The sequence below is a fragment of the Anarhichas minor genome, unplaced genomic scaffold (assembly GCF_050575085.1).
Source record: "Anarhichas minor isolate MPS153535 unplaced genomic scaffold, ASM5057508v1 ptg000063l, whole genome shotgun sequence".
Lineage (NCBI taxonomy): Eukaryota > Metazoa > Chordata > Actinopteri > Perciformes > Anarhichadidae > Anarhichas > Anarhichas minor.
Genome location: NW_027466509.1, coordinates 515,369 through 542,500, shown reverse-complemented (window position 1 = coordinate 542,500; position 27,132 = coordinate 515,369). Strand labels below are relative to the sequence as shown.

The 27,132-nt window shown below is 46.5% G+C and overlaps 3 protein-coding genes across 9 annotated transcripts in view; 1 reads left to right on the top strand and 2 right to left on the bottom strand.

Annotated features, from left to right (window-relative positions):
- Window positions 1-1,534, bottom strand: part of ccdc125 (coiled-coil domain containing 125) — a 14,077-nt gene extending 12,543 nt beyond the window's left edge. Inside the window, 1 exon segment of the mRNA XM_076078159.1 lies at window positions 1,345-1,534. The gene's annotated coding sequence lies outside the window, so the exon portion shown is untranslated.
- Window positions 1,535-1,867: 333 nt separating this feature from the next.
- On the bottom strand, window positions 1,868-21,888 carry rad17 (RAD17 checkpoint clamp loader component). Of its 6 annotated transcripts, none has more exons than XM_076078112.1 (17): window positions 21,714-21,887; window positions 20,449-20,538; window positions 17,986-18,201; window positions 17,301-17,375; window positions 16,961-17,099; window positions 16,277-16,413; window positions 15,770-15,822; window positions 11,446-11,571; window positions 10,297-10,366; window positions 10,086-10,200; window positions 9,757-9,954; window positions 8,705-8,808; window positions 8,443-8,589; window positions 6,602-6,730; window positions 4,233-4,353; window positions 3,766-3,823; window positions 1,868-3,083 (listed from the first exon to the last, which is right to left on the bottom strand). In XM_076078112.1, the coding sequence occupies exons 2-17, from the start codon at window positions 20,488-20,490 to the stop codon at window positions 2,903-2,905; spliced, it is 1,911 nt and encodes a 636-aa protein (XP_075934227.1). In that variant the 5' UTR covers window positions 20,491-20,538; window positions 21,714-21,887; the 3' UTR covers window positions 1,868-2,902. The 6 variants fall into 6 exon arrangements, 5 of the variants coding, with proteins under 5 accessions (XP_075934227.1, XP_075934228.1, XP_075934231.1 ...); XM_076078113.1 differs by having other exon boundaries at window positions 10,086-10,197; XR_012947628.1 differs by having other exon boundaries at window positions 2,993-3,083; window positions 3,766-3,944; window positions 21,714-21,888.
- ak6 (adenylate kinase 6) lies at window positions 21,880-25,029 on the top strand. 2 transcript variants are annotated; one of them, XM_076078117.1, is made up of 6 exons: window positions 21,880-22,027; window positions 22,106-22,182; window positions 22,657-22,749; window positions 22,902-22,960; window positions 24,051-24,196; window positions 24,506-25,029. In XM_076078117.1, exons 2-6 carry the CDS (start codon window positions 22,146-22,148, stop codon window positions 24,693-24,695), a joined length of 525 nt encoding a protein of 174 aa, XP_075934232.1. In that variant the 5' UTR covers window positions 21,880-22,027; window positions 22,106-22,145; the 3' UTR covers window positions 24,696-25,029. The 2 variants fall into 2 exon arrangements, with proteins under 2 accessions (XP_075934232.1, XP_075934233.1); XM_076078118.1 differs by having other exon boundaries at window positions 21,886-22,027; window positions 22,090-22,182.
- Window positions 25,030-27,132: the final 2,103 nt, after the last annotated feature.

Genomic DNA, 27,132 nt, shown 5'->3' with positions numbered 1-27,132 from the left:
TAATCTATAAACGGTGTCTCAATGGTGCCGGACATTGTAGGATGAGGTCATAACTCAATACCTACAAGAACGGACTCCTTGATGTGGTCCAGATTACTGCCTCATCTCACACACACACACACACACACACACACACACACACACACACACACACACACACACACACACACACACACACACACACACACACACACACACACACACACACACACACACACACACACACACACACACACACACACACACACGTTTAGGCCATCAACTGGAACCCAAAATGACAGCATATCTATAAAAATAACAGAACTAACTCCATGGTTTGGCCAGCTTGTTACAGACGGTAACGTTTCTGTAATTCTGGCCTATTTAAAAGGTTTTGGGCAGCCCGGCCCGCTGCATCTCTTGCTGTGAGGCGATAGTGCTAACCAGTGCACCACCACTCACACAGCTCATCTGCTGCAATTATCCAAAATACAATGGAAAAGAAAATCCCATTGGCCTTTTGTGGAGGAACCAGGGCGACCGTACTTCCTGGTTGGTCACCCTGCAGCACTGAGACTGTGACACTGATGGGAATGTCATGGATTTATGCGGTCACTTCCTGTTTCACATCGGACAATACAATGAAGCTCATTTGTGTGTAAAAGAGAAAACAAACAGAAAGTGCCTCCTATTGGTTGTCTATGGAGCAGCTCCACACTGCTCTACTTGATGACGTCAGTATGAGACTGTGAGAGCAGCGCACGTTCACAGCCGTGCACGTGACACGCTGGAGCTAAACCTCTTCGTAGATATGTGGCAGGTCTGCTACAGTCCGTTACAAGCTACAGTATGGCCGACTCACTAGCTTAGCATGACTGCTACAGTATAGGGTGAGGTTTTCTATAATTCAACGTACACAAACATGTGTTATTCATACAGTGGTACCGACGTCAGTGAAGCCCACCACCCAGCAGCGGGACTACTTCTGCCTCCTCTTAGTCGATTAATCGACCGTTTTGGTTTGAAGTCGAGTCATATTTCTTTAATAGATTAGTCGTTTTATGCTTTATTTTGTTGAATGACTTATTTCCAAGACACTTCTGAGCACCCATCTGTAAAACAAGACATTTAAAGTGATTCTTTGTGGAAGAAAATAGTTTTATAGATCTGTTGATTAAACCGACTAATTGATGAGTTGCTTTTAGTTTTATGACGATCATAAAACTAAACTATGACAATGGATCCTCACCACCTAGTCTCTGTCCGAGTCACTCATGTGTAAAACTAGATGAAACACGAAAACAAAACCGGAACTGATCAATTTTGTTAACTTAACGTTAGTTGTTATGAGTGACTTCCTCTTACCTGAGACGGTGAAGCAGTAACGTTAAACGTTATGTTCCTCCGGTGCTTTACAGCCTCCAGCGACGCACAGACGGGAAGAAAAAAACGTGTATCCCGGTTTTACCGACGAAGTGAGCGCTCGAGCGAGTTGACATTAACACAGCGGCGCGTTAGAGAAACTACAAGGTGAACGTTGATCCACCTGCCGCGAAGCTCCGTCAAGCTACGAGCGGCAGCACTGAACTACTTCCGGTCAACACCGTGAAAAATAAAATCCATCGTATACGTTTAATTGTACAAAGCACGACGCTCGCGAAACAATACCTCAGCTAAATAATAAAGTAGAGTAAATGAGTGATACAACAATGAGACAGCAAATTTAAATAAGTATTGAAGGTGGAATCATTTCTCGAATTGAGTGTAAAGTAGTTTAGCGAGTCTCCATCAGCGGAGGGATATTTAAAGCAGCCTCATGTGAGACTGTTGAGCAAATATTGGATGAAGGGGTGTGTGGAAGTGTTACAATCAGTATGGAGCCCAATGATCCGCTTTTCACACATTGTGTTTTATTCACTTGCTTATTTAGATTTAAGAAACGTACATCTCTCAATAAGCACATGTTGGTAATATGTATCTGTTTCTGTCTATCCATCCACGGCAAACAAACAAATAAAAAGGCTGGGCTCCCTCCTGGACAAATCCAACAGTCACTAGGCAAAAACTAAGATCTGTGAGGTACACAGAACAATGCTGAACATGCACTTGGATCAAATAAATACTGACAATAATTCAACTGAGCTGCTGAAGGAATACTCACCTCCACGATGATAACCTGTATATCATCATTGACCCGGTGTTACCTTGAATTCTTGAAGAAAATGTTTCTCTCCCATATCTCAACGGTAAAAGGACAATTAAATAAACCCGGAGTAAAGTTTGGGGGCGCTGCATTTAACCAACGCAAAATCATATCAACGGTTTACAGACTGCATTGGTCCGGACTCGTGCGGACGCGAGCGTTACATTAGTAAGGTTTCAGAGGAGGTGCGTACGTTTGTGAAGCAGTGAGCAGCTTTGATTCTTTGATCGCCGTGAAGGCATGTGAGGAAAACAACGCTTCCTTCAAGAATTCAAGGCAACACGTAGTTAGGAAGCGACATACAAATGTTCATTTTTGGGTTGAAGTATTTCTATAAGGGACACTTTTGGGAGATTATTAAATTGAATCCCCGTGCTTCCATATTATTAGGAGCCCGTTTCCAGCTAGGGAATCACATTTAATTCAGGTTCTTCAAGACAAGCTTGTTTGAAAGATTTCTAGTACATATGGCGCCTCAATGAGGCATAAACACTGGTAACACCAGAGCTATTATCACAGTCAGCGACATAATACGGAGTACAGTTACAACTACGTGGAGAATAATTGAATAATGCAATCTTACAATCGTGAAAACAAAAGTCAAAATTCTCCTTCTCGTGGCACTAATCACCCTCCATACATAGCCAGAAATCCAAACAACAAGAAAAAGTTGACAATGACAAAGTGTAACTGTGTGACAGTACGGCAGAGCTGAGTGTGTTAGTCACTGTTGTAGTCCTCTATGACCAAGTCCTCCTCCTCCAGAAGGACCTGGGTTGTGGTAGGTTGGGGCTGACTGGCTGGCAGACCCTCCTCCACCCCACCCTGACAGTCCTCTTCCTCCTCACTGTCTTTGTCCAGCTGGGCCGGCTCTTTGTCCGTCAGAGCCTCCAGGTTGAATCTGCCAAAGACGGAAACAGAGACAGAAGTCTAGCACACTCTACGCCATCGGTGGACCAATATCTGTCTGAAATTGAATAATAGGTGTAACTCTGTTGAGAGATCTATTTGGAGGTAAAACCGTTAATGTTCGGAGGAGATAGCCCTCTGTGAAGGTGTAGAACACACCGACAGGGAGCTGCAGTGTTGGTGAGTGATGCCAAACGTTACAGCCTTCTTTTTGTTTGTAAGCCTGATCAGTCTGACAAACATGAACCTTCACACTCAGGACGGGTTGTAACGAGCAGACAGCTGTTTGCAGCACTCTATAGCATGCAGTGTACATGGATACTGACAATTATTAGCACCCTGTTTGTGAAAATGTGTTCTCAGTTACTGACACTGCAAAGTCAAATCAGCTCCGAGTGTCACCATCAGCTGGAGCCTCGTAAGTAAACATGGAGTGCTATTAAAGCCGTTGAAATGATCCTGGTGGAGGCGAACACGGTGTAATGGTGATGTCCCTGGTTTGAACACGGCCGTGGTCCTACTCATTTCTCCCGCTTCATATTCTCCACCAGTACAGACTGCTGCTGTGAAGGCTGCTTGGATCTTTCTGGATCGCAGACTCTACGGTCCCGTCAAAACCCACAGACACACTTGAATCTAACGGCGCCACGAGAAGAGGAAAACGCGTGCTGTACCTGCCGGGGAACCTCCTCAGTGACATCTGACCCACGTCCTGGATGAACGCTATCTGAGCTGGGAGACACGGCGGAGCACAGGACACTTCACCGTTAATGAGTCCTCAAACGTCTTCAACGGACACAAACTGTTCAAATGAGTCCACAAAGCTCTGGTGGTAGTGGTGAGAAGCCAGATCCTCACAGCAAAAATAAATAAAAACTCATTTAATCAACTTCATGCATTACCTTTGATCACAGTGTTTTACAGTACTAACCCTAACCCACAGAGCAAAGTGACAAAACTAATAAGAAGGAAGCAATAAAAACCTCAAAAAGAACAATCACTGTATTTGGAAGCATTCAAAGTTAGGCCTAACATAGCTTTGCTTTAATACAGCTGTGATCAACCATATTGTTAGAACGATCAAAGCCAGGAAACCACGGCACCGAGTGTGTGTGTGTGTGTGTGTGTGTGTGTGTGACACCTTGGTTCCTCATAGGGTTGGTGAGTTTGGCCAGGTATGGCAGCAGCTCCGTCTGCAGGCTGACTGGTGTCAGACAGAAGCTCCTGAACAGGGACTGGGCCGCCAGGCAGTTCTCCCGGTGCTGAGGGGACAACATCAGTCTCATCACAGTCTGATCTACTGTCACGGACATCGGACTTCCTCAGTTTGGATTTGTGAACAGGCCTTCTCCACTCTAACTGTTGGACACCGGAGCCCCTCAGGGCCGTGTGCTTAGCCCCCTCCTGTTCACGCTGCACACCTGCGATTGCCCCCCCGAACATAAAGAGAACTCTGTAGTGAAGTTTGAAGATGACCTATCATCACACTACTATCACACTTCACATCGGGAGATAATTAACAATGGTGCAGAGTGAACAAACTACTGCTCAACGTTGGTAAAACCAATCAGTCAAAGACACACCACCATAGCCTGTATATAACAAGTGGACGTAGTCAACGTGACGTCACCCGTTGGTTTGTGGACTGATGTTTTCAAGCCTCGGGTTCGGCGATTTCGCCATCGCCATTTTGGATTACGGCTGTCGCCATGTTTTTTTTTTTGCAACCAATGAACAGAAGTGACCATATTTGGAATGTGGAGGAGTGACGTAGAGACGCCGTATACGTCTCTGGTAGTGGCAGCAACCTGTCAATCACCGTGTAGCCCTGCCCTAAAGCATCCCCTGCTTTATGGTCTGTTTGACTCTAAATGGACCATAATTTACTAAATGAACATCATGCTGTATTGAAGAAGGCTTGAAACTAGAGATTGAGTGTGTGTGTGTGTGTGTGTGTGTGTGTGTGTGTGTGTGTTTGTGTGCCTGAGCCTTTTGAAATGAAAGAAAAGACCATAAGAAAGTACATAAATGAAAGGGCAGATTACATAAATTACAAAATAAAACCCAAAGACAGGAGCAGTATGGCCCCGTCCACTGGCAGCAGACCAGGACCAGGGCACCGTCAGGGAGCTCCAGAACAGGACAGTAGGGTCAGTCAGGCCGGGTCAACCGGGTGAAACATTATCTAATTCATTTATTTATTGTAACTTTTGTATCGATTGTATTTTATTTAATTTATTTATTATCATTTCTTTAGACTGATCGGTCCAGCTTTGTGTCGCCCCCAGAGCGTTTGAAGAGGGGGCTTCTGGTATTCAACATCACAGAGAACCTAGCATGGTCTCTACCCTGGTAACGATTAGAAACAACCGTAATATACCTCGTTTTATTTTATTGTTTATATTCTAGTCTTATTTCAATATCTGTTCATACATTTTCTGCGAGTGCAGCGTGGAGGGGCTTCAACTGCGTTTTTATGGTGAAATCCTGCATTGTATAATGACAATAATAATAATAATCAAGTTTGTTTGAGAATATTTAGAAACGGTGTCTTTTGTTACATAGTTTGTCCACCAGAAAGCACTGACTGGTTTCTTCAACTGTGTGCATCTTGCTCACAAACCTACGACTTGTTAAACCAGTGCTAACATTCAACCCAGTCCCAACATTCAAACCAGTCCCAACATTCAAACCAGTCCCAACATTCAAACCAGTCCTAACATTCAACCCAGTCCCAACATTTAAACCAGTCCCAACATTCAACCCAGTCCCAACATTCAAACCAGTCCCAACATTTAAACCAGTCCCAACATTCAAACCAGTCCCAACATTTAAACCAGTCCCAACATTTAAACCAGTCCCAACATTCAAACCAGTCCTAACATTCAAACCAGTCCCAACATTCAAACCAGTCCTAACATTCAAACCAGTCCCAACATTCAAACCAGTCCCAACATTCAAACCAGTCCCAACATTTAAACCAGTCCCAACATTTAAACCAGTCCCAACATTCAAACCAGTCCTAACATTCAAACCAGTCCCAACATTCAAACCAGTCCTAACATTCAACCCAGTCCTAACATTTAACCCAGTCCTAACATTTAACCCAGTCCTAACATTCAAACCAGTCCTAACATTCAAACCAGTCCTAACATTCAAACCAGTCCTAACATTTAACCCAGTCCTAACATTTAACCCAGTCCTAACATTTAACCCAGTCCTAACATTTAACCCAGTCCTAACATTTAACCCAGTCCTAACATTTAACCCAGTCCTAACATTTAACCCAGTCCTAACATTTAACCCAGTCCTAACATTCAAACCAGTCCTAACATTCAAACCAGTCCTAACATTTAAACCAGTCCTAACATTTAAACCAGTCCTAACATTTAAACCAGTCCCAACATTTAAACCAGTCCTAACATTCAAACCAGTCCTAACATTCAAACCAGTCCTAACATTTAACCCAGTCCTAACATTTAAACCAGATAAACTAATGATGTGTCGTACCTTCTTGTTGACCAGCAGCCAGTTGGGTTTGTGAAGCGGTCTGAAGCCAACAGAGACGTGTTGGGAGTTGGAGTGAAGGAGCCCCCTGGTGGCCACTGAAGACCCGTACTGCCCCATGGTGCTGCGACTCTGAAAACAGCACAGCGCAGCCCTTAATGCAGAGGACGCAGACTGCTGCTGCAGAGCATCCAGCATGGACCGTACTGTCTATACGAGAGCCATCGATGCAGTGAGAGAATATAATCTGGAGTTATATTTCAGCTCAATGTGAGTCTTTACTGCGTGCTGCTGTCATGTTGGTTTCTCTCTCTTTAACTCATGCGGTGTAAAATGCCTAATGCTGCGTTCACACCAAACGCGTCGTGAATTACTTGTGCGAGTAGATTACATACAAAGTCTATGCACAGACGCGATGAGACTGTCGCGGTGCGAATTTACGATGGCGCTGCACGATTGACGCTAATTTGCAGCGCGATTGACGCGAATCCGCGTCAAACGGCAAATCGCCCCAAACGCGCGACTTGAAATTTTTCAACTTCTGCGAAATATTCGCGTTACGCCCCGGTGCGATAGCCTATCAGCGTTGAGTTGCTCCCCCTGTCATCACTGACGTCCTGCCGTTGTTGAATCAGGAAATAAATACTGTAGCCGTCTGTGTTCACCCAGAGCTCTACGATCAAATCTGCATCATTACGTAGTTATTTCAGAGTCCCTTTTTGTCGGTTTATTGCCGTTAAATCACAGCCAAATCAGTTTATTTGGGGCTCATACAGCTGTAGTAAACAGCGACGTGTGGCTTGCTAGACACAGTGAATACAGCTCGATAAAATCCACAGAGCTCCTCTGAACAATATTCTGAACCAGACATGACGGCGTTTAGTTTCCCGGGATATCTGTGACTTCCACAACACGTACCGTATTTTCCGCACTATAAAGCGCACCGGATTATAAGGCGCATAGAATAGAATAGCGTCGTAAGCGTGTCTCTTGAAAGGTGCCATTTTGGGGTCTTTATACACACAAGTGGTGTTGGACTAGGAGTAAGCACAGTACCGGTGTTTACCGCGGTGCAGCTTTGTAGTTTACCAGTCGTACTGAAACATTTTGACAGAGCGCCGTGTACAACCAGTATGGATCAACCAATTAACCAATTGATCCATATATAAGGCGCTCCGGATTACAAGGCGCACTGTCGTTTTTTGAGAAAATTAAAGGCTTTTAAGTGCGCCTTATAGTGCGGAAAATACGGTACTAAGCAGAAATAGAGGTTATTTTTTTCATGGTTAATGGCGGACAGTTGAACGGCCCCCTCTCCGGCTCCGCCGCGAATGATGCGAATACGCGGCGCGATGAATTCGCGACGCGTTTGGTGTGAACGCAGCATAAGACATTCCGTGCCTCGTCTTAGAGCTGCTGTGTTTAAACCTTGTTTTTCTAGATTACAGCACACTTGTAATGCACTGCAGAAGGATTCATGTGTTGTTTCTGTACTGAGGTGTCTCTCACAGATACTGGTATTGAAAAGGTGCCGCTTTTTATATTACTGCTACTGTTTTAGTCTGATTTTTGAAAGCACTCTCTAAAAAAAGGTGTTCAGATTTATCCGACAGCTTGTTTTAACTGATGAAAAATCTGCCAGACAACAGACGTCATAAACACAGACAACAGACGTCCAAAGATGTGTCGGCTCGTCGCAGATAGGGGCTTGGAACTGGTGGTTTTTCTATATTAATGCGGAAGCAACTCCTTAAATATAGCATGCCGACATCTGGAACACTTTGGTTCAATTTCCACAGATGAAAGCATTCATTTCATATCTTAGTGCCAAGGGAAAGACTGACCGTCCAATCAGAAGTGAGGAGGTCGGCGTCAGACAGATACTCGCTGGCCCGGTCCACGTCCTCCACCTCGGAGAAGAAGTCCAGGTAGTTCTGATGGAGGTACAGGTTGAAGAACTCTCCCGACATGTGCGAACGCTCAACAACCAACTGAACAGAAAGAGACACGGACAGCCGAGTTCTTCAGTGTTCTCAAAGACTACAAGGACACATGGACATGCTTGATATTACCCGTTAATAATACTTTGGTAAAAAGCAGGCGAACCTCAGGTTCTACAAGCAGTGCTTCTCTGTGATGATGGGACAGGTGAGATGGTAGACCAGGTCCAGGGGCACATGCAGCTGCTTCTGCATCTTCAGGTTTCTCTCCTGTTGATGACAAAACAACCAGGGATACAAATGATTTGCCTCCGTGTGACTTTCAATCACTAGAGTCCGTCGTGTGTCATCGAGCACAGACACAGTGCAGCGCTTTATCACACACTGGAGACTGTGCTTCACGTGGTCCTCGTCATCCAAATGTCTTAGCGGTGACTTTCTGCATGGATGTGAATTCACTTAAAACAATTTACGATGCAAAAGTAGAGGGGTCTGGTGACACTCCTGCAAAGTTAACAAACCGTCAACATGTTCCAACGGAAACACATTTCTACATCGGCTTCATTTTGTTGGTTATCGCTGATGAATCAAGACTTTAAAGAATAACGCGATGATATTATTTATGTCTTATTGTCAACAAATCCCACGAAAAGTGTTTGTGTGTTTCTTGAGACTCTGACTGCCCTACCCTGTCTGCAGCTCTCAGCTCAACCTGCATTCTCTCTAGTGTCCACCAGGGGGCGACTCCTCTGGTTGTATAGAAGTCTATGAGAAAATGACTCTACTTCTCTCTTGATTTATTACCTCAGTAAACATTGTAAACATGAGTTTATGGTCTCAATCTCTAGTTTCAAGTCTTCTTCAATACAGCATGATGTTCATTTAGTACATTATGGTCCATCTAGAGTCACACAGAGGGCGGGGCTACCTTGTGATTGTCAGGTTGTTACCACAGCGTTGCTTAGCTCGGGGGAAGTACATGCTGTATTAAGCCTGATTCTGGATGCACTACAGCAGGACAGTGGATGTGTGATTGAGTGAAAACTAACTAAAGTGTGTCGTCATGTGATGAAGGTGTGGCTCACTGATGTGTGTTTCATAGTTTTTGGACAACAATGGAACTCCATGATGGCACACAGGAAGAAGGTCTATCCGGCACTGATGCGCACACTATACCTGTTGGTAGGTACTCTATGCAAACCGGGAGATGCGACTCACGTTTGCAGTGCAGGATCTTCCCCAGAGCTCTGAACAGAAACAGGGAAGCATCCTTCCCTCCAATGGCCTGCTCCTCCTCCGGCTCCTTCGTCAGCTTGGACTTCTTCCTCCTCTGGGTTGTTCTGGAAGCGGCTTTGCCCAGCAAAGCCACACGTCTGTCCTTCTTCATCCTCCACAGACCCTTTTCCAACGACGTGTCTGCAAAGTTACAACGATGACAGATGTTCTTTGATGTCAGTTGATGAGACCGGGCGACATTTGCTCAATGGCAGTTAATGCTCATTCACATCAACAGGTTCACGTGTTTGACTGCCCCTGCGTGGCCTGACCTGGGAGCGAGGAGAACTGGAGGCTGTTGATGGCGCTGCGAATATCTCCCGAGCTTCCTGAACACAGCGTCTCCAACACCGCCTGGTCTGTGACGCACATCCTCCCACAGCTCTGCTTATGATTATGGGGGAAATAGACAGTAGAAATCCCGTCAAAAATAAATAAAGAATCGTACTAATATGTGTGATAAACTGCAAGGACTGCTTTCACCTTTCCTGCCTCCGCCGCTGAAATTCGAGTGAGGACCTTCATCATTGTGGTTGGAGCCACGGGGTTAAAGCTGGAAGAGCACAAGACCATGTTCAGTGGGATCCAGAGAGTTCAGGGTTTCCTTCCTCCTGTTAATTAAACTCCTGCAGATGTTTCACATTAAAAGTCCTTTTTAGACATGCGAGAGCTTTTATCCTCTGAGCCACTGAACGCTTTTAATGTGAAATGTCTGTGCAGGAAGTGCAGAGTTTCACTCAACTGTGATGGGAAAAAACTGCAAAGTGGAATCGTCTTTGAATAATTACTGACTGAAAGCATCATTTGAGAGTTAGTGACTGCCGTCATATCCACCTATCCATGAGTCACAGTGCTGCCATCGATCGCACCATATTTGTTGTGAATAGTTTGATAAAAGCCTCAATAAAAAGCGATCAGACGACGTTTTGATTGTAAACTAAAACGTTTGCTCTCTTGCTCGCCTGCTCTGTGATTGGCTCTGAGAGCGACGCAGCTAATCACGCGTCTATTTATTCCACGAGCGAATCGGGCTGGAGAACAAACAGATCACTGATTATAGATGATTTCAAAGGAGACATTATATAAATGATCTGATTATGATGAATGATTAAGTATTCATTCCATGATTGCTAAACATTTTGATTGTCTTCCCATCTCCCAGCTGTTCTTCTGGAGTTTCATCTCCGGGCTGGTTTTTACCCAACACACGATGCTCTCTGTGATTGTTTTTACTTCGTCCTAATTCCACATATATGTCACATATAACCAGACAGACAGCGAGAGAGACCAGCGGACATGCACACATACAAAGAGCAGAGGAGCATGTTGAGGAATAAGCTTCTAATATGTTGAAGAGATTCCCTCACGGCGTTCCCGATAGAATCCTCTGCCAGACGGGACTCACCCGATGCACCAGGGAGATCGTGGTGATTAAAACAAACAGGAATTAAATATCGACTTTTACCAAAACAGAAGGTTCCTCGGTAAATCTATCCATGGATGTACACGAGCAACCATCCCTCTAAAGTCCACAGCCGGGAATAAACTGCATCCAACAGGGGTCTCTGGGGGTCTCTGGGGGTCTACGGTGGGTTCTGTGTAAAGGTCAAACACCCCCCCGTCAAAGCCAACCTGATGCTGCTGATGTCCAGCTCCTCCTGGATCTCTCTGGGGAACAGGAAGCGCGAGCTGCTGTCTCCGCTCAGACTGTCCGACACGATGAACACCAGGGGACATCGGCTGGTCTTCACAAAGCGCCTGGAAGACACGCGGTGGGACACAAGACACAGGTGAGATTCATGGACACTGATTTTTGAAACATACTATTTAAATTGGGGGACATGAGCCCAGTTAATGTGAAACAATACAAGAAATACTTTGTTACTTTCAAGCACTGCAGTGAAAATAAAATAAAAATCACCATCATGAGATGAAGCTCATTGAGGTGTATAGATGTGGACACGTGTGTATATCAGTGAAAAGGAAACAGAACCATAGCAGAGGGATGGCTGGTGGATGGTGTTCTTATTGTTTAGATGATGTATAGTTATTAGCTCTTTCACACGGGACGAGTATTACCTGCACCTCCAGTACTCTGTACTCTGTCATCATTGCAGAGGTTGTCTACGATCTTAATCCCGAGCCAATCTACCACGTCCCTAATTTGTCAAGTAACATTCTCCTGCAAATGACCGACTGTACTTTCTTTATAAGGTTTTCTGTTTCCTGCCTCCTTCCCGGTGGAGGATCATGGAGGCCGGGTCGGCAGTAAGAAGGCTCATCTCTCTGCACAGCATAAAGACCCGTTAGCACCGCAGCAAGAGGTCTTTGTGAGTATTATTGTAACATAAATAGGCCTATTTATTATAATAATATTAAATATGAATATGATATAGTATCATCATTTATAGTACAGTCCCTTGGTAATACTCGTCCTGGGCGATTGGGGCCATTTGTACTTGAATGTTGAAGTACATTTACATGCATCTGTACACACGTGCATTTTTTTCCCCTTTCAGCGAAATCTATTTGTTCATGAATGAATGGACAGGTCTCAGGGGAGAGCCCAGACTAAGAGCGGTTCAAAACGACCCCAATGAAAAGCAGCCCACGGACTTCAGTCACCTCGCCCGGACCAGGGAAACCGGGGCACCCTCCCGGAGCCAGACCCAGGAGGGGAGCTCGTCGGCGAGCGTCTGGTGGCCGGGCCTTCGCCCATGGGGCCCGGTCGGGCTCAGCCCGAATAAACAGCATGGAGCAGCCACCCTGTGGACCCACCACCCGCAGGGATAAGCATCGGGGTCGGGTGCAATGCAGACCGGGCGGCGGGTCAGGCGGGAGGCCTGGGCGAGCCGATCGCCGGCAGCATAGACTAGCTCTAGGGACGTGGAACGTCACCTCGCTAGCGGGGAAAGAGCCGGAGCTGGTGCAGGAGGTGGAGCGGTACCAGCTAGATATAGTTGGACTCACCTCCACACACACAGCGCTGGCTCTGGAACCAAGCTCCTGGAGAGGGGTTGGACTTTGTCCTTTTCCGAAGTTGCCCAGGGTGAGAGGCGCCGGGCGGGAGTGGGGATACTCACGAGCCCCTGGCTGAGCGCCGCTGTGTTGGAGTTCTCCCCGGAGAACGAGAGGGTCGCCTCCATGCGCCTACGGGGTTGCGGGGAGCAAGGCTCTGACTGTGGTTTGTGCTTATGCACCAAACAGCAGTTCAGAGTATCCGGCCTTCTTGGAGTCGGTGGGAGGGGTCCTGGAAAGGGCACCGCCTACCAACTCCATAGTTCTCCTGGGGGACTTCAACGCTCACGTGGGCAATGACGGAGAAACCTTGCGGGGGGTGATTGGGAGGAACGGCTTGCCCGATCTGAACCCGAATGGTGTTTTGTTATTGGACTTCTGTGCGTGCCATGGTTTGGCCATAACGAACACCATGTTCGAACATAAGGTGGCTCATAAGTGTACCTGGTACCAGAACACCTTAGGCCGGAGATCAATGATCGACTTTGTAATCGTATCATTTGATTTGCGGCCGTATGTCTTGGACACTCGGGTGAAGAGAGGAGCAGAGCTGTCAACTGATCACCACCTGGTGGTGAGTTGGATCAGATGGCAGGGGAACCGGTTGGAAAGACCCGGCAAGCCCAAACGTGTAGTGAGGGTGAACTGGGAACGTCTGGCGGAAGACCCTGTCCGGGAGGTCTTTAACTCCCACCTCCAGAAGAACTTCTCACACATCCCGAGGGAGGTTGGGGACATGGAATCCGAATGGACCATGTTCAAAGCCTCTATTGTGGACGCGGCCGCTAGGAGCTGTGGCCGGAAGGTCATCGGTGCCTGTCGTGGTGGCAACCCGAGAACCCGGTGGTGGACACCGGAGGTGAGGGAAGCCGTCAAGCTGAAGAAGGAGACCTTCAAGGCCTGGTTGGCCCAGGGGTCTCCCGAAGCAGCTGACAGGTACCGGCAGGCCAGAAGGGCTGCAGCTGCGGTGGTCGCGAATGCTAAAACTCGGGCATGGGAGGAGTTTGGGGAGGCCATGGAGAAGGACTTTCGGTTGGCCTCAAGGAGGTTCTGGCAAACCATCCGACGGCTCAGGAAGGGAAAGCAGGGCTTACCCCAGGCTGTTCTCAGCAGGGGGGGAAACTGCTGACCCGGACAGGGGACATCGTCGGGCGGTGGAAAGAGCACTTTGAGGAACTCCTAAACCCGGCCAACATGTGCTCTGCAGAGGAGGCAGCGCCTGAAGATCTAGGGGGAGGCTCACCCATATCCCTGGCAGAGGCCGCTGAGCTAGTCAAAAAGCTCCTCGGTGGCAAGGCGCCAGGGGTGGATGAGATCCGCCCTGAGATGCTGAAAGCGCTGGACATAGTTGGGCTGTCCTGGCTGACACGCCTCTTCAATGTCGCATGGGGGTCGGGATCAGTGCCCATGGACTGGCAGACCGGGGTGGTGGTTCCCATTTTCAAGGGGGACCGGAGAGTGTGCTCGAATTACCGGGGTATCACACTACTCAGCCTCCCGGGGAAGGCTTATGCCAGGGTGCTGGAAAGGAGGCTCCGACCGTTTGTCGAACCTCAGATTCAAGAGGAGCAATGCTGATTCCGTCCCGGCCGTGGAACAGTGGACCAGCTCTTTACCCTCGCAAGACTACTGGAGGGGTTCTGGGAGTTTGCCCAACCAGTCTACATGTGCTTTGTGGACTTGGAGAAGGCTTTCGACCGGGTCCCTCGGGGGTTCTTGTGGGGGGTGCTGCGGGAGTATGGGGTGCCGGACCCATTACAACGGGCGATCCGGTCTCTGTACGACTGCAGTAGGAGCTGTGTCCGCATTCTCTGCAATAAGTCAGACACGTTCCCGGTGGGTGTTGGCCTCCGCCAGGGCTGCCCTTTGTCTCCGGTCCTGTTCGTGACGTTCATGGACAGGATATCTAGGTGCAGCCGGGGGGTGGAGAACGTCAGGTTCGGGGGTCTCGGGATCGCCTCTCTGCTGTTTGCAGATGATGTGGTCCTGTTAGCCTCCTCGGATCATGACCTCCAGCATTCACTGGGGCGGTTTGCAGCCGAGTGTGAAGCGGCGGGGATGAGAGTTAGCACCTCCAAATCTGAGGCCATGGTGCTCTGCCGGAAACCGGTGGATTGCTCCCTCCAGGTGGGGACTGAGTGCCTACCTCAAGCGAAGGAGTTCAAGTATCTCGGGGTCTTGTTTACGAGTGAGGGTAAGATGGAGCGGGAGATCGACAGACGGATCGGTAAAGCTCTCAATTTACCACTCGGCCTACGTTCCTACCCTCACCTATGGTCACGAAGTCTGGGTCGTGACCGAAAGGACAAGGTCGCGGCTACAAGCGGCCGAAATGAGCTTCCTCCGTAGGGTGGCCGGGCTCAGCCTTAGAGATAGGGTAAGGAGCTCGGTGATCAGGAGGGAGCTTGGAGTCGAGCCGCTACTCCTTCGCGTCGAAAGGAGTCAGCTGAGGTGGTTCGGGCATCTAATTAGGATGCCTCCTGGACGCCTCCCACTGGAGGTTTTCCAGGCACGTCCAACTGGGAAGAGACCCCGGGGAAGACCCAGAACACGCTGGAGGGATTACATCTCCCAGCTGGCCTGGGAACGCCTCGGGATCCCCCAGAATGAGCTGGAACATGTTGCCGGTGAGAGGGAAGTCTGGGTCAGCCTGCTTGGCCTGTTGCCACCGCGACCCGACCCCGGATAAGCGGAGGAAAATGGATGGATGGATGGATGAATGGATAACTTTATAGTACATCTAAAATATTGCAATAGCACTGTAAATTAAGCATCATCTGTTTCTTCAATAAAATAAATCTTTCGTGCCTCCTATTGTTCTCTTTTACACATAACGCAGAGACACTGTGGAGCTGCAGAGTGAAACCAGTAGCGGTAGTGGTACCGGTGCCGTCACAGGAACCTCTCCTGCTCTGCTGTGTGAAAGCTGTGCTCTCACCTCAGGATGTCGTGCAGGCTGCCGGGCTGCCTGTAGAACTGGTTTGGGAAATCCTGAGGAGGGAGATGTGGTGACCAAGTGTGAACTATAGAGCTAAACACGGCAGCTTCAGACAATCACACAATCCTGTTCTCAACAGTACCCCACGTATCCTCAGTGGTGTTAAACACAGAGAAGAGGATTAGTCTGTGAAGAAGAGACCAGAGCATCTACTGCAGTTATCAACCAACCATTCATTACATCATGCTAGACGCCTCCTAAATATTACAGTAGTAACAGTGATACAAACATGAGAGTTCCACTTGGTTTATCCACTTCAATCGTTTTGTATTCATTGTTTTAATCACAGCGGTTTCCTCCGTCATGCCGGCAGCAGAAACACCATCTCGTGGACTGAGACAGCACTCGCTTCCAAAAGGTTAACTTTGTATTTGCAGCGTTAATAGTTTATAAAATAAAAGATTGATACAATGTTGCCACGCAGTGAGGGTGTAGCGCCGTACGTACCTCCACCAGGATGAGCTTCCCGTCTGCGGCCGCCCCGTCCCCCACCATCTTCAGGCAGCTGTACTTGTTCGCTCGGAGGAGGAAGTCCTGGAACGGGGCTAACTGGGAGCTGTAGGACGAGCCGTTCGTCCTCCAGTCTGTGCGAAAGATGGAGAATCAGAGACGGCACACAGACACAGGATAGAGAAGCAGGTCAGCCGTCAGCCTGCCCCCAAAAACACACATTCATTCTTACGTGCAAGACGTCACACTTTATGTTTAATAATCAAAGTACCTGTTCACTCTACTAATCTATGTCTTATTTTCACTGCTATCATTCTTTTTAAAGTCTGTATTTTACTTGACTTTTAATATTTTAAATATATAATATATATTTTCTTTATGATTGTGTTCACCGGTTGATAGATTGTGTGTGTTCTGAGAACCCCACAGCTCCACACTGGGTGGCTTTTCTTGCATGAAAGGTGCTGTACATATAGAATGTATTATTATTATTTGTATTATTATCCACGACCATTGACAAACATCTCCTGGAATATTCGGAGCACCTTTCAAAATAAAGCAATTTAATACATCAGCACCAACTGTGACCTGTCTCAACATCAGCATCTTCATGTTTTCAGTTCTCGGGGTGATTGTCTTTCATATTAACGATAATAACGAGGATACGAGGCGTCTCCTCACCGTGCTGACTGCTGCTGTACGGCTCCGTGTTGGACGGGTTGGTCCACTCCTGAACCCTGACGTCCAGCTCCAGAGACAGAACCTGGATCGTGGCGGTCTTCCCGCAGCCCGACGGTCCCGTCAGCAGCAAGACGCCACCCTGTGGATGATAACAGTTCAGACCTGAACCGTGTATCCTCACTGGAGACCCCCCCCCCCCCACAGACACCGGGGAGCAGTTTGAGATCGTCGCTCCCACCGGCAAAGCTAAGCTGTTGGAATTTGTTTTTGTTAACAACAGTCGTCGCAAACATTGTTAGGAGAACGAGGCTTCAGTTACAGATGGTGAAACTTCTCTTACCTTCGATGCGTTTAAGTGCTCTCTCATCCAGTTCTCTACTTCCTCTATCTTCTTCTTGTGGACAGCGAGCTCGGCCTACACACACACACACACACACACACAAACAAACACACAAAGTAACCATCACTACACACTATAAAGTTTTATCACAGCTAAAGAACACACGTGGTTCACCCTCCAGACACTCAAATCAGATAGACGAGAGGATATCAGCTGTGAAGACGTGCTGCATGTTGAACCGGCAGCAGTGGAGAAGATGACGTCCCGCGCCATCTTCAAAGTCTGTCTCAGAACAACTCTCACATGTCCATATGTACTTTGAAAGAGTGAGTAAAAGAAATAAAAACAGTTTTGCCGTATCAAGGCATTGCAGCAATGGTGCAAATTATAAAAGTGACGCGCTCGTAAAACCCAGAACTGAGTCAGCATCTTCACACTTCTGGTTCCCTCGTCTCCAAGTCAATAATGGGTTTTCTATCCAACGGGTTTTTGGTAAGATGCACACGTTATTTAAACGCTCCCATGTGGTGAAGATGCAACACTCGCTCTCCTGCTCCGCGTCCAAGCACTACAGCCCACATGCTGAACTACAGACACAGTGCAGTACGTGATTCAGACCAGTTGTTGGCTGTACCCAGATGTGTTTGTGGGTTCCAGAACAAACTTCAAAAGCGACGATGCTGACCTGCGAACGCGGGGAGTATCTGTCCACCCACGGCTCATCCTGGTCCCCGTGGGCCGACTCTCTCAGCAGGTGGGACGTGCGAGGGTCTGAGCTGCTGGACTCTCCCCTCCTCTTCCTGGGCCTCTTGGGCTCGGCCTGGCTGCCCTTTCTCCGTCTGGGCGGAGCGAAGCTTTCACCCGGCAAGTCAGCGAAGGACGGGTCCACCCAGCGGTTCAGCTGTTATAGAGACAGTCAAACAGAAACGATTGAAGATGTATGAGGGACCACTGAAGGAGGATGTCTACAATAGGTCAAAGCTAATAAATAGAGAGGATTACTAGTCAGAATAAATATAATTTACAGCAGGAGGCTCAGTGAAGAGCGGCTACCTCACCGCTGGAGAGAGAGGTAGACAGAAATAAAGTTACTCCTGAGGAAGGCTTGTGTGATTACATGCGAGGGAAAGTGTGGATAATGATGGATAAAGAAAGATAAACATATCTAGTAACAGGTCAGAGGGAGAATGTAATACATGAAAGCAGCTACTTGTCAGGGTAACCGTCTCTTTAAACTGTTCTACAGGGCTCCACAGTAAGGGCTGCCATGCTGCCATAGGGATGCAACATGTGCGTCCTGAAATGTTTTTTTATTTTTTATATCTGTTGCATAAGAGGTATTTGAATATTGCTGTTACAGTGGGAACCGGAACCAAACGCTGGCACACAAGCATCTGTTTTAAAGACAACGGCAGAGCAAGTTTAAGCCGTCTGACTGTGAAGAGCTGAACTATCCCGTCAACACCACTAACCAGTGTGCACATTGATTCAACTGACAGAGAACCAGAGAACACTGAACGAGAAGCTGAAAGAACTTTAGTGTGAAGTGTTGTGAGGCGAAGGATCCGACACCTTTGAGCTGAACAGAACATGATGCTGCAGAGCCTACGTCACGCACATGACATGTGTACATTTACTGAACAGACATGTTACTGCAGAGTATTACTCACAAGATAAGGTGACTGAGAAAATGACATTTTTAGTTACTGGTTGGTAGAATGGCAACCACTTCAAAAAGTTAGTGTTACCTTATATATATATATATATATATATATATATAGTTAATTATATATTTATACTAGTGCTGGGCAAGTTAACGCGTTATTATCGCGTTAACGCATTCATTAATTAACGCCGACAATTATTTTATAGCTGTTAAGGCATTTTTTTTATTTTTTTTATTTTGAAAGTCCGTTGCTCACTGGCAGCGGTGGAGGAATGGAGACTACTGGACATCACTGCGGTAAAGTCAGCAGACACTTACATGTTAGTGCACCTATATGCTGACATTCACGGTAAACGGCACAGATCGGGAGCTAGCGAAGGACTTTGAAAGTTAGCGGAAACATTAACGTGAGACAACATCCGGTTTCTTCAGACGAACATCCGGTTTTCAGAATAAGATGCCAACAAAGTATGCATTATATTCACATTAAGTATAAAACATGCTACCTGCATCTCGTGAGTTAAAGGGAAAATACACCTAAATGGTGCGTAAAGTGTCTTTATTCTGTGATCGCTGGGTCACCTTCATCACCTCTGAGTTACAGCATCATAGTGATGAAGAGTAGAGCTGGGTAACCTTCATCACCTCTGAGTTACAGCATCATAGTGATGAAGAGTAGAGCTGGGTCACCTTCATCACCTCTGAGTTACAGCATCATAGTGATGAAGAGTAGAGCTGGGTAACCATCATCACCTCTGAGTTACAGCATCATAGTGATGAAGAGTAGAGCTGGGTCACCTTCATCACCTCTGAGTTACAGCATCATAGTGATGAAGAGTAGAGCTGGGTCACCTTCATCACCTCTGAGTTACAGCATCATAGTGATGAAGAGTAGAGCTGGGTCACCTTCATCACCTCTGAGTTACAGCATCATAGTGATGAAGAGTAGAGCTGGGTCACCATCATCACCTCTGAGTTACAGCGTCATAGTGATGAAGAGTAGAGCTGCATCACATGCTCTGACTGTCATGAAGACACAACACACACATGTAGATGAAAGGTGTGAAACATGTTGTTCCTGTTGCACAGCAGTGGAACGTTTCACACACAGTCACACACTGAGCACAGATAGTGAAGAGATAGAACTGCTGCTGTGTGAAGAGAACACTGCTGCTAACAACAACCTGATGTGTTTAAAGTGTTTACACACAATGTTATTCACCTTTAGTTCATAGAGCAGCACTTTAAAATAAAAGTGAGCAATACACTACTTTTGAATTCATTATTGAACTTTGCCATAACAATGAGATTAATCGCAAAAAATCCATGTGATTAATCGCGATTAAATATTTTAATCGTTGCCCAGCACTAATACATACATAACTATATGTGTGTGTGTGTGTGTGTGTGTGTGTGTATATATATATATATATACACACACATAAGGATGTAATGTAATGTTTGGCCACTTATAGAACTCACCCTGCTCGGAGCAGCTTCACCTCCAGCACACGGCTCGTCCATCCTTCACAGTGGAGCCTCACATTGAGGGAGCAGTCGGTGGTGGTGATGCTGTCAGATGCAACACAAACAAGGCATGTTACCGGTATACAACACAAACAAGGCATGTTACCGGTATACAGCACAAACAAGGCATGTTACCGGTATACAACACAAACAAGGCATGTTACCGGTATACAGCACAAACAAGGCATGTTACCGGTATACAGCACAAACAAGGCATGTTACCGGTATACAGCACAAACAAGGCATGTTACCGGTATACAGCACAAACAAGGCATGTTACCGGTATACAACACAAACAAGGCATGTTACCGGTATACAGCACAAACAAGGCATGTTACCGGTATACAACACAAACAAGGCATGTTACCGGTATACAACACAAACAAGGCATGTTACCGGTATACAGCACAAACAAGGCATGTTACCGGTATACAACACAAACAAGGCATGTTACCGGTATACAGCACAAACAAGGCATGTTACCGGTATACAGCACAAACAAGGCATGTTACCGGTATACAACACAAACAAGGCATGTTACCGGTATACAACACAAACAAGGCATGTTACCGGTATACAACACAAACAAGGCATGTTACCGGTATACAACACAAACAAGGCATGTTACCGGTATACAGCACAAACAAGGCATGTTACCGGTATACAACACAAACAAGGCATGTTACCGGTATACAACACAAACAAGGCATGTTACCGGTATACAGCACAAACAAGGCATGTTACCGGTATACAGCACAAACAAGGCATGTTACCGGTATACAGCACAAACAAGGCATGTTACCGGTATACAGCACAAACAAGGCATGTTACCGGTATACAACACAAACAAGGCATGTTACCGGTATACAGCACAAACAAGGCATGTTACCGGTATACAGCACAAACAAGGCATGTTACCGGTATACAGCACAAACAAAGGGTGGGTGGAGGTGTGAGGTTTCCTGTTGCATTATCTTTAGCTTAGCCTTTCCCTCGTTATTGTGCTGCCAAACATGTCAAGTTATCTCCACACCTCGAACACACAGCGTTATCCGTTAAGGGCAGACACCTGTTAAAAGTGTACTTTAGTGTATTTCTACGTGTCTGGGTGATATACGGACACATTCACAAGTCCGCTGCAGAATGATGGAGCGGGTTAGCTAACGTTAACTAACTAGTTCCTTTACGTTAAGCTCATGTATACATCTTTATTAACGTACCAGTTGATGTGTCCGCAGCACACACGTGTCTCCGTCACTTCCAGCTCTCGCTGGGCTGTAATGAGTCGTAATTAGGACGCCCCGGTAATGAGACTACACAGTCGCAGGAGCTGTGAAGCAGAGCGAAGTTTGCCTATTTAAACTCCGTGGAGTCGACGTGCCGCAAACCGACCGGTCGTCGACGTAAAGCTGACGTGAAGCAGCTCACGCGCGGCAGTGTTTAGCGAGAGTCTGCCTCGGCTGGCGTGATAGCGAACAGCTCACGTTCAGCTCGCTACCCGAGCCTTCCATTTTGTCACAGCCCTCTCTTCCAGGTTAGTTCACTGACACGTAGCGTCGGAACTACCGTGTTCAGAGTGACACTAAGAGACAGCAGCACTTCTGTCTTTCAGGTGGACGTCGTCAAGACACGTGTTGGCTGCTAGCGAAGCTATGAAGATGAGGAAGCGACCCAACATTCTGCTAACAGGTGATATGAACTTACTGCTGCGTGTCTGTTAGCTGCCGTTAGCTACCCGCGGGTATTCACTGGAGGAATGAGTCGGTGCCCGGTGGTGTGAGAGGCTCAGCCGGTGATCGGTGCTGCTCTCATCTCACCACGTAGCGTTACTTCACCTCTACAACCGGGCAGCGAGGGAGCGTTATGTGATCCTCTCCTTCTTTAAGTTGAGATATATTTTACGTGTTGTATAGTATTTATATTAATCATGTATATTTCACCATTTTTCTTGTATGTTCATATTTTCTATATTTGTCTTTTATTCTATATTAATGTCTCTTGATTATTGTTTTGCAACACTTGTCTTTTCTATTTTAAAATAAAAATGACATTTTATTTAAATATAATTAGAATGTCTCTTACAATGTTTATGTTTTATAGCAATACGCCAAATAAATTCCCCTGGATGTGAAATCTTTCTGTTAATAACTGATTGTGGTGCAGGAACCCCTGGTGTGGGAAAGACCACCCTGGGGAAGGAGCTGGCCCAGCGCACAGGCCTGACCTATGTCAACATAGGAGACCTGGCCAAGGAAGGTAAGCACTGAACAAGACTAACAATCAGACGGGATGGAGCATTCTTCACTCTTCCTCTGCATGATGAATACAAGCAGGTCAGTGTCGGACATCCTGAGGCTGGTCTAAGTAACGCTCCTCACCCCCCCCCCCCCCCCCCCCCCCCCCTCCAGGTCAACTTTATGACGGCTATGACGAAGAGTACCAGTGCCCGATTTTGGATGAAGACGGGGTGAGTTAAATCACACGTGCAAGCTTTGAACCTGGTGGTGATGCTCTGATATGTACTGCACTGAACAACCGAGCGTTCTATTGGATGTGATGTGGAAACCACTGCACCACATCTTGGTTCAACCCACTGAGGTGGAGTCCCGGTTGTAACAGGACGGTACGGAGGACGCCGATAATAGTGGCAGCAATCGGAGGCAGAGTCACTTCTGCAGGTTTTCAGGATCTTTAATTAAACAAACTTTAAATTACACAAAACCTAGCTCAGTCCAGAGCTCTATCACAAAACTACACAAACTGAACTCTGTCAGCCGGGCCGCTAGCCGACTTACCGGTCTTCATTCTCTCACCCTGGAGATGTTGGGGAGGAGTGACCCTCCAGTAGAGCTACTAGTAACCTGAACATTCTAACATGAGCTTTTTAAGTTACTAGTCCTTCGGATTTATTCACGTTTCTCGCCAAAGGCTACATTTTACACGATTGCATTTGAACACATCATGATAATGGGTGATGTACCGCCCAATACAACGTTTACTCTGTGGAGCTTGAACGCATCCTAATGGAACCGAATGGCGTCTCTGTAAATCCTGCACAATGACGTGCAGTTGTAGCTCTTTTGCAACACAAGAAAAACATGACAAACAAACAGTAGTGCACTTTTTACATGTGCATCAGAATGAATGTGAACAGCGGCAACAAAGAACGATTCTCTGGGCACACCATGTGGCCGACATCTTAATAGTGAAAAATGTGACGTCAGGAAAACATTGTCTGTCAGCTTTGACTGTGTTTGAGCACCAAGCATCATTGATGTAAACAGAGTCCACCTCCCCTCATCCATCATGTCATCCATCTTATTTCAGCTGTTGCACATGAGACAGCCGGCAGCATGCTGGGTAGGGGAGTAGGCTCAGGTGCTAGCTGTTAGCTCAAGTCTTGGGCTTTAATTGGCGTCATTGGGAACTACTTTTTAACATGATAAAAGAAAAGGCAAAGCTTTCCCCCCAGTCTGTTGAGCTGTATGCGAGAGGGGATTGAATTGGTGTCGGGTGGATGTCTCATGCGTTTACTTTGTGACTCACTGGTCCCGCAGGTGGTGGATGAGCTGGATGAGAAGATGGTAGAAGGCGGGGTGATCGTGGACTACCACGGCTGCGACCTGTTCCCTGAACGCTGGTTTCACATCGTCTTCGTCCTCCGCACGGACAACACCCAGCTGTACACACGGCTGGAGAACCGGTAACTCCCACTGCACGCATGAGCCTCAATGAATGAATGAATGAATGAATGACTGAGCGTGGACCACCGGACTAGTGGCGGCATGGTTTCAGGTTATTGGTTTGCATCTTGTGAACAATTCAAACACTTTTGCAAACCTCCACGAGCGCAATAATCTGTTTCACAATCGGAAGTTTTATCGAGTTTTGCTGTGTCTGTTCAGGTTTTCTAGCAATATTTCAATACAACTGAAGGAACCTTGACTGCTTGATAATTCCTGCCTAGCCCACCACACGATAGTCTGACGTGTCCTCTTGTGTGAACCACCAGGGGCTACACGGGGAAGAAGCTGCAGGACAACGTGCAGTGCGAGATCTTCCAGACCATCTTCGAGGAGGCCATGGAGGCCTACAGCGAGCAGATCGTCCACCAGCTGCCCAGCGACACTCCCGAGGACCTGGAGCGCAACCTGGAGCAGCTGGTCCAGTGGACCGAGCAGTGGATGAAGGACAACAACTAGAAGCCGGCTGGGTTCCACTGGCGGGACTGTCAACCAATATTATTTGGACAATTTAAAAATTGAATTGTTATTTTCCAATCTGCATATATTTTCATAGTGGTGGTGATGTGATGGCTTTCTTCAGTGGCCTCTGGTTCTGCAGGGAGTGCTGCTGGGTCACCGCTCTCTCAAACGGTCCATAGAATCCACTAACGAGCACTTTCTGACAACCCGTTGTCTGATTAGCCATCGCATGATTTTGAACCATTGCAAACTAGTGTCGAGTCAAAGCTCTCATGTAGTGCTGCATTCATGTCGTCATCTTTTATAAATAAATGACCACTGGGAAACACTACTGTCCTCGTGATAACTACACAGCAGGCAGGGTTCGATACGATGCATTAACGATGCTGGTACGTTTTATTTTAATGTTGGACCGTATAGGAGAAGTGGACGTCATCGGGATGTCCCCCATTGGTTTTTGGACTGCCGTTATGAAGCCTTGAGTTTGGCAATTTTGTCGTCGCCATCTTGACTTCTTGCAAGCGGTAAACAGAAGTTACCACATTAGTAATGCGGGGGAGTGAGAGAGACGCCGTGTATGGCTCCGGTAGCGGCAGCGACCTGTCGCTCACAAGGTAGCATCCCCTGCCTTACGGTCTGTTTGACTCTAAATGGACCATAATGTACTAGATGAACATCGGCTGTGAAAAGTTCTTTCAGCAGAGATGTAATATGATGATTACTATGTTTTCATTAGTGTACAATCACTGACACTAAGGTGTTTTATTTTTTTATTTTTTTTAATTTTTTTTATTAGAAAGAGCCCTTCATATCTACATGGGGAGCCGGTCCTCTCCCAGCAGTCAGTCCGCCATGTCAACCACTAAATGTCACCAATTCCAACGCACTGTCCCTTTAAATGACATTACGAGTTAGGAAGTTCTTAGCACTTGATTAAAAACAAACGTGTAATATTACATAATACATTTCCGGTGAGACCTCAGCTGTCCGTACTGTGACCCAGTATCATACGATACACTGTGTGCTATTTACAAATCTTTCTGTAGCGGGTACACAGGATGTGTAGGTGACTTTACTGACAATACTAACAGGAAGTGATGCAATACATGTGCCATCAGACGAAGTGTGACTCTGGACTGCCACTGCCGATTGCATTTAGCAACTTGTTTTATTTTCTTGGGTTTGTCATTGAGCTGTTTCACCAGCATTTGCAATTAATGTTTTATTTAGTCCAACTTTTTACTTTTTTAATACTTAAAACCTGCTTCAAAGACTGTAGAATGTATTGGGGACACAGTTTTTAGTCTGTATTTGATTGTCAAAGCACCGAATCTGCTTATTGGCAGATCTCTTCTCATAGTTCACTAAAAGATGAAGCTGATAAATGGCCTTTAATCTATCATGGCAAGTTCATGGTATTTCCACTATTTTCCTGTATAGCACCTATACAGGAAAGCGCCTGTATTTTTCACCTACTGGACAAGTCAGACAACCGTCCCAGTTGAGGTTGATAAGCATAAACTGAAATAATGAGCAGATTTCAATGGGCTTGTGTTAGTTGCCTAGCTGTGTTATACAGAGAGACTGTCTCAAAATGTTATATATATATATACTGTATATTCCTAAATGAGTTGGTGTCAAACACAAGGGCCCCTAAGATCCAACACATGTAGGAGGTGTCTCCTTTTCACTAAGTACTGGAAATCTGTTCATTTAAACATTTATCCAAAGAGCAGCTTGTATTTCAGCTGCTTTATGTAAAGTAACAACTGAACTGTATCCTTCAAGTGCTGGAAAGAAAAACGCCCTGTCAGCAGATGTGACCTTAGACCAAAGCCTTGTCATGAGTCCTGCCATGAGAACGCCTGATGGAAGCCACACCTGTACACAGCTGTACACCTGTGTCATTACATGGTGAACGGTGTGTAACGTTACTGATCCCTGCGTGCAGTGAGGCTGCTGGCTGAGGAGGATTCATGTTCAGAAGCTGTTCATAAAAGGTGCGTGTGTAATCTACATTTGATTAAGGAGATGGTGGTGGTGATGACATATGAACGCTTTCATCCCGAAGTGTACAAAGACCACGTGGTTACTCGTAGACCGGGCTTTATATAGAACGTTACATGTATGTCTTCGTTATCCTAAAGAAGACATTTATGGAAAGTAAAACGTATTTTCACTTCGACTTTTTCTTTTTTTTATAAAGACATTTCTGGACAAACATCATTGTCGTGTTTTTAAATAAACAAGCACGTGAGAATAACTGCTCTTTATTAGCATAACTCCACGTGCACGTCACTGCCACGCTACAGACCCTCGGCTTGCCATTCCTGACTATTATGTATGTATGTATGTATGGCGTCTTACTGACATCAATCATACTATGAACATGTATGTACCAACATACATTTATAACAAGCATGACGTGCCCTCT

Bases quoted from the DNA above. Each gene is read 5' to 3' on its own strand.
- rad17 (XM_076078112.1), bottom strand. From the start codon at position 20,490: ATGGACGAGCCGTGTGCTGGAGGTGAAGCTGCTCCGAGCAGG. The intron at 18,202-20,448 runs GTGAGTTCTATA...TCTCTATAACAG, and splicing joins GTGAAGCTGCTCCGAGCAGG to CTGAACCGCTGGGTGGACCC. The intron at 8,809-9,756 runs GTGAGTCGCATC...TGTCATCAACAG, and splicing joins GAAGATCCTGCACTGCAAAC to GAGAGAAACCTGAAGATGCA.
- ak6 (XM_076078117.1), top strand. From the start codon at position 22,146: ATGAAGATGAGGAAGCGACCCAACATTCTGCTAACAG. The intron at 22,183-22,656 runs GTGATATGAACT...ATTGTGGTGCAG, and splicing joins ACCCAACATTCTGCTAACAG to GAACCCCTGGTGTGGGAAAG. The intron at 22,750-22,901 runs GTAAGCACTGAA...CCCCCCCTCCAG, and splicing joins AGGAGACCTGGCCAAGGAAG to GTCAACTTTATGACGGCTAT.